The 5976-nt window shown below is 30.3% G+C and overlaps 1 protein-coding gene across 1 annotated transcript; it reads left to right on the top strand.

Annotated features, from left to right (window-relative positions):
* The first annotated feature begins 2579 nt into the window (after positions 1-2579).
* LOC139099558 (uncharacterized) lies at positions 2580-4237 on the top strand. The gene is made up of 2 exons (XM_070652054.1): positions 2580-3630; positions 3985-4237. Exon 1 carries the CDS (start codon positions 2606-2608, stop codon positions 3557-3559), a length of 954 nt encoding a protein of 317 aa, XP_070508155.1. The 5' UTR covers positions 2580-2605; the 3' UTR covers positions 3560-3630; positions 3985-4237.
* Positions 4238-5976: the final 1739 nt, after the last annotated feature.

The raw sequence follows: 5976 nt of genomic DNA, 5'->3' as shown, positions 1-5976 counted from the left end.
TGATGAACTTCAAACACCTTTCGATAGATATATCAATTGTTACATCCTCCTTAAAATTGCAAAATCTGAAAGAAAAAGTTGAGCGAAATTTCGACAAAGAAAAAATGAAAATTTTTGAAGGAAAATTTCAAAATATTAACTATCTATACGTATTGTGGAAGAATAAATAAGAAATTATGAATATTTCACAAATTTCACACACTTATCTCAAGAGTTACAATCAATACAGCAACCGATTCTAAACAGCATAAACAACTTGACGAATTTCATCAAATTTATCAAATTTGAAAATTTCTCTCAGCCTGAATATTTTAAGTTCATTTTGATACATTTATATGACATCATTTTTGAAATGGATTCATTAACAGAATTCACATCATTTTGGGAATTAGCTGAGACAAAATTAAGCGTCACTCAAATGAAAACCGTATTGCAGCAACATAATCAATATTACGATAATCATACTCTATTTTTCAATCTTGATGTACAAGATGAAAATATTGTAAAGTATTTCTTAACATTGATTGAAAAATATCTCGACAAAGATGAAATTGCCAATCTTTTGATGCAAAGAAATCGATATAATAAGGAAACATTCTTAAGTTATTTTGCAGATCGCCTTGAATATCCAAAACAATTTAAAGAAATTTGGACTTTCGTCAAAAATATTTGAATCCAGATCAAAGAAAATACCTGTTGACCTCACACGGAAACATTTCAACATTGGAGAGTGCATGTAGAACAACTCATTTGGAATCATTTCTATTCTTTAAAAATATATTAATTGAAACCTTCTCAGTTGATGAAATTCGAGATATTATGATGAAATTAGACGGAAATGGTGAAACTTTCATTTTTAATACAATGCGTTTTAGTCGTGGTGCTAGATTTTCATCAGCAGTCGCTAATTTTATTGAGGAAATATTTGAAGGAAATCAAGATGGACTTTGCACGTTGTTGGCTACAAGAAGTAAAGAACAAAATGAAACGGTTTTTAAAAGAGAAATAGCGATAGTTTGGATTGGAAGATTAAACTTAAACCATTTAAAAATTTAGCAAAGAAAGTTTTTACAGAATTTGAGTTAAGAGCACTTTATGATTAGATGTATATTCAAGATTGTTTGTAAAAAGGATAAATTAACTTAATTTTCCATAAACTCTTTTAAAGAAAGTTAATAAATTTTTATTCAAAATTCAGATAACAAGCTTATTCTAGTGTAATTACATCTCAATTTTCAGCCACGACTTCTTCTCCATGTCCTGCCTTGTCCTCAATTTCAGCTTTATTATCACCATTCTTGATTTCAACTCCATGCTAAGCTTCTTCGACTATCTTGGCTTTTAACTACAGAGATACAACCAAAACTGCGGATTTTTAAAGATCGGTGCTATAGACGGATCCTCAAATGCTGATTAATTTTGTTAATTGTTGATTGTTGATTGGACTTCAAATAAGTACTGATACAAAGAGCTGGTCAAAAAGACATTTATCTGGAAAGATTCAAGCGAAGGAATGGCTGGATAGAAAAAGTGCCGAAAGTTTGATGGAAACATAAACTTTCTACATCTCCCTTAGTTAAAATCCACCAATAAAAAGACTGTCTAGTGCTCCAAAAGCAACATGCCATAGAACGATATGGCAAGAATGTCAATTAGATGTTAAAACAGAGAATTTGTACAAGCTTTGTGATGTGGCCAGCATTCGAATCAGATGGAAAGCCTTTTACAACAACCTAGGCTCCAAGTTGGAGTATGGTTCCAGTAAGTAAGTAAATTACAATTTGGAATAATCTATTTTATATCACAGAAATAAATTTTTAAAGTTTTTTTTTTTTTTTTTTGGAAAAATTAACGATTTTTTTTGAATTAATATGATTTGTTATAACATGCTATTGGACTTATCATGAACAAATGTTTTACTCAATAATTGTTATAGATCTGTTAAGTTATAACTATCTGATTAAAGTGGTTTTATGAAATTCATTTTATTGTGAATGTAAGTTAAATTTTAAAAATATGTATCATTTGAAATTACTTAAAAATATTCATAGCAATGCCAACAAGTTGCTAATGCTGATATTGCCGGATAATGATTCATCAAATTAATATATTTGAAAATTTAAATCAAATTAATTTGTATTATACAACATTACATTCTTATTTTCATTTTTAGACGAATATGCATCATTCCATAATTGACGTACTAGCTGACAAGCCATTTAAAGTTGCCGGCAAATATTTGATAAATGTTATTGAGAACAAAAATTACAATAAAGAGCAAAAAAGAATCTGCAAAATTCTTACATTTTCATCAGCCTGGAATTATGATAAAATTTTGACATTTATTGACTCTTTGAAGCCTGCAGACTATCCAAATCTATTTATTTTTATCATCAATTTTAAAAATCAAACTGAATTTGATGCTGGATATGAAAAACTGAAATTTGGTGCTACTCGTCCATTGATTATGCAATTGTTGTTTGAGGATGGTGCTGCATCGAAATTATTCTACAAAGTTCCTCCATCAAATCAATTTGAAATAATTGAAAAAAATTGAATTTTAAATCATCTCAAAATTTTTCATCATTTCTGTGTGACTTCCTGCATGGTGAATTTGAAGATGTTTTTGAAAGTTTTTACTGCAAATTCTTCACCAATTAAAGACTCTTTTTTGATTCTGAGATTTTTAAGGACATTGAATTTTAATGAAGAATTTTTCACAACACTTATCCTTAAATATGCAGCAATTGGATCAAAAGCTGATTTTCAAGCAGCAGTAGATTCTCCATTTGAGGAAACTGACAGAAAATTAAGCACAGAATCGCAGAGAATTTTATCAACAATTTTTAATGGTAGTTCATCAGACGATGATGATGCTGAAGCATCGAGTTCACATTCCAACTCAGTTCTTCTAACAGCTGTTGAGCATAAAAATAAGGATGTCATCAGTTATTTAACATTTTATTGGTTTAATTTGATCCAAAAGCTTCCATTCGACCATCAAGTTAGAATATCTACAGTAGCATTTGAGACAGATCAATTGGATGTCCTTTGTGACTTGTTAGACTACGCTGACTTTCCATTTCCCGAGTATTTTAAATATGACGAAAATCAAGTCCATGAAAGACTTCATGAAATAATTAAATTTAGAGCAGAACTCAAAACGACCATGTTGGAAGGACATTATGAGGATTTAGAGGATATGATTATGAAAAATTCAAAATTGAAGATAATTTACAGCATAAACAATAACTCGTTATTGCAAGAGACAGTTAATGCTAATAAATTAGGACTTTATTACTTTCTAATTATTATTGGACTTAAAGGTGATGATTGTTCTGACTTAATAGACAATTTGAGTGAAAAAGAGAAACAACAAGCTATGAAAAAGGCAACAAAAATGAGAAATGATAGTTTTAAATGTGCCTTACCGAATAGTCAACAGTCAGTCATTAATTTGTGTATTAAGTCACTTATTCACAATACGACAATATCAAAGAAGTTGAAACAAATTATCGCAGTAAAATTCGTACATGGTATGAAAAAATCAATGAAATAGCACCGGAAGTACTTGATGTTGCTGTCACGTGTGATGGATTGAAGATTATTTACGATTTTGAAAGTGAAACTGTAAGTATTATATCAATATGTGTAAGGATTGGAATATATAGACTAAATTGCAATGATATCTGCAGCTTATTCAAGATAGGAAGGGATGTTAAACCTATCCTGAGTACGTTCTCGCCAAAATAGCTCAAATAGGTCAATCGATTCAAAATCCGACACCAGGTCAGTGATAATCCGGCATCAAGTCAGAGTCACTTCAGTCTGGTGCCGGATTATCGATCGTTTAACCAATTTTTGAGTAATTTATGACTGAATTAGACTGAATCTGATTCAACTATATGGTGACATAAGCTAAGGGATGCTTTTTGTCATACATCTTCAAAGCAATCTAAAATCTAATAAATATTCTAATTTCAGGCTGACAATGTAAGCGTATCAAGAACAAATTCACCTGGAATTACATTCGTAGAATCAAAATGGATCTTCATTGGTTCTAAATTATCAGGTAGAAAACGTGAGAATGAAATAATTGGAGTTTTAGCTCAGCAGATATGCTACTATGCCTTAAACTTGGTGTATGAAAATGGTGGAAGCCTTACTACAATGAAAACCATGATGGAGCTGAAATATTTGATAATATAGTCAAATCCATTAATCAGTGGTCAGGACAGAGTCCACAAAGTGTAAATGATGAATGCTGTGGCATAATTTCATCAGCTTTCATTTTCTATTCCCCAAAAGAATACCAAATGGAACTAATTCTAAGAGTTATTAATCTCTTGACAACTGGAATTTAGTGACGATGAAGATATTTGTATCGTATCAAGCAAAAATATAGAAATTTATTCAATTTTTGGTATGATTTTGTTGTTCCTGAATTTAAACGCTATCTGCAAAAGGATAAACTAATTATAAGACTCAATGCATACATCGATGTACTTTCGAAATTCAAAAGTCAAAAAATAGAATTGACAGCACCAAATGACTTTAAAGAAATATTCAAAAATAATTTCATCATTATAACAACGAATGTACCAACTCTGTTATGGATAGACATCTATAAACACCTCAAAAAAAGCTTATGGATGCTTACTGGATACAAGGAATATTTTTGTAGATTTAGAAAAATTTAATAATGAATCAATAAGAAGCGACTATCAATACATTTGTAGACATAACTCGGACATGAATGTCTTTGTGGACTGTTCAAAGGAAAAATTGAACTTAATTGAACTTACTTATTGTAATAAGAAGAATAATTTTTTTCGTAGTTTCAAATGTGGCTGTACGAGATGAATTAGTGAATGTAGCTCTAAGAAGTTGTGGAGTTAATCCAAAATTACATGAAATGAATTACAATTGGCAATGCTTAACAAAAAAAAGTCACAAATTGCTTCTAAAAATCAAAATTAATTTTCAAAATAATGAAAAATTGTCACTTTTGGATGTGCTTGAGGGATATCAGCATGAGTTAGATAATTTTTCGGATATTATTGACGATCAGCTGCTGAATATGCTGCTTGATGGCCACAAAGTTGAAATTAATTCAAATCTTGAGACAGAATTGAGTGAAAAAAGGCTTGAATTTCTGTTTTGTCCAAGGAATTTTATCAAAAAGGAACAGGATGTGGACATGGAAGATGCTGAGATTCCTCAATTTTCACCATCCGAACTAATCAAAAACACTAAGAATAAGCATTTCATCATTATATCAGACGAAGCAGGAAGCGGTAAAAGTTGGGCAATTAAAAATATTTCAAAAACTCATTCATGAAAATTTCCCAACAAAATGGGTCACTTTTGTCGACTTGAAGCAGTATATCAAGCAAATCAGGAGATTCAAGGAGGAACTGGAATTTTCAAAATTCTTAACTGACGTAGTTTTAAGGCCAATATTCAATTTTGAGTCTAAAATCTTCAAGAAACTCTACGAAAATGGCAAAATATGCATCATTTTTGATGGATATGATGAAGTAGCTCCTGACTATGCTAAATTACTCTTACAATTGTTGAAATCATTCAACTTTAATAGTGGAAATCAAATGTGGATTACTATTCGAGACTATATGGAGGTTGATTTGCTGCAGGCATTTCAAATTGATGTAATTTACAAACTTGATAAATTTTCCAGGCAGGATGGAGTAAATTTGATTGCAAAATCATGGATTTTAAATGACCGGAAGGATTTAGATGTGAAAAATTTTGATGAAATTGTAAAAAATCAAGCAAAATTTGAAATTTTCAAAAAAGTTGCTGATAATTTCATTAAAAAGGTTGAAAATATAAATAAAATGTCAATGACAGCACCTGAAATATACCAAATGATAGCTGACACGTTTAAGGACACCAAAAGACGAAATATTAATGTTGAAGATCCAAAAATGGTCTTAAACATTTACATGCTTTACC

Source organism: Chironomus tepperi, unplaced genomic scaffold (genome assembly GCF_022539635.2).
Source record: "Chironomus tepperi strain 1889 unplaced genomic scaffold, CSIRO-AGI_Ctep_v1 contig_477, whole genome shotgun sequence".
In the NCBI taxonomy this organism is placed as follows: domain Eukaryota; kingdom Metazoa; phylum Arthropoda; class Insecta; order Diptera; family Chironomidae; genus Chironomus; species Chironomus tepperi.
The sequence above is the reverse complement of the archived record's forward strand: the minus strand, read 5'-3'. Positions and strand labels throughout refer to the sequence as shown.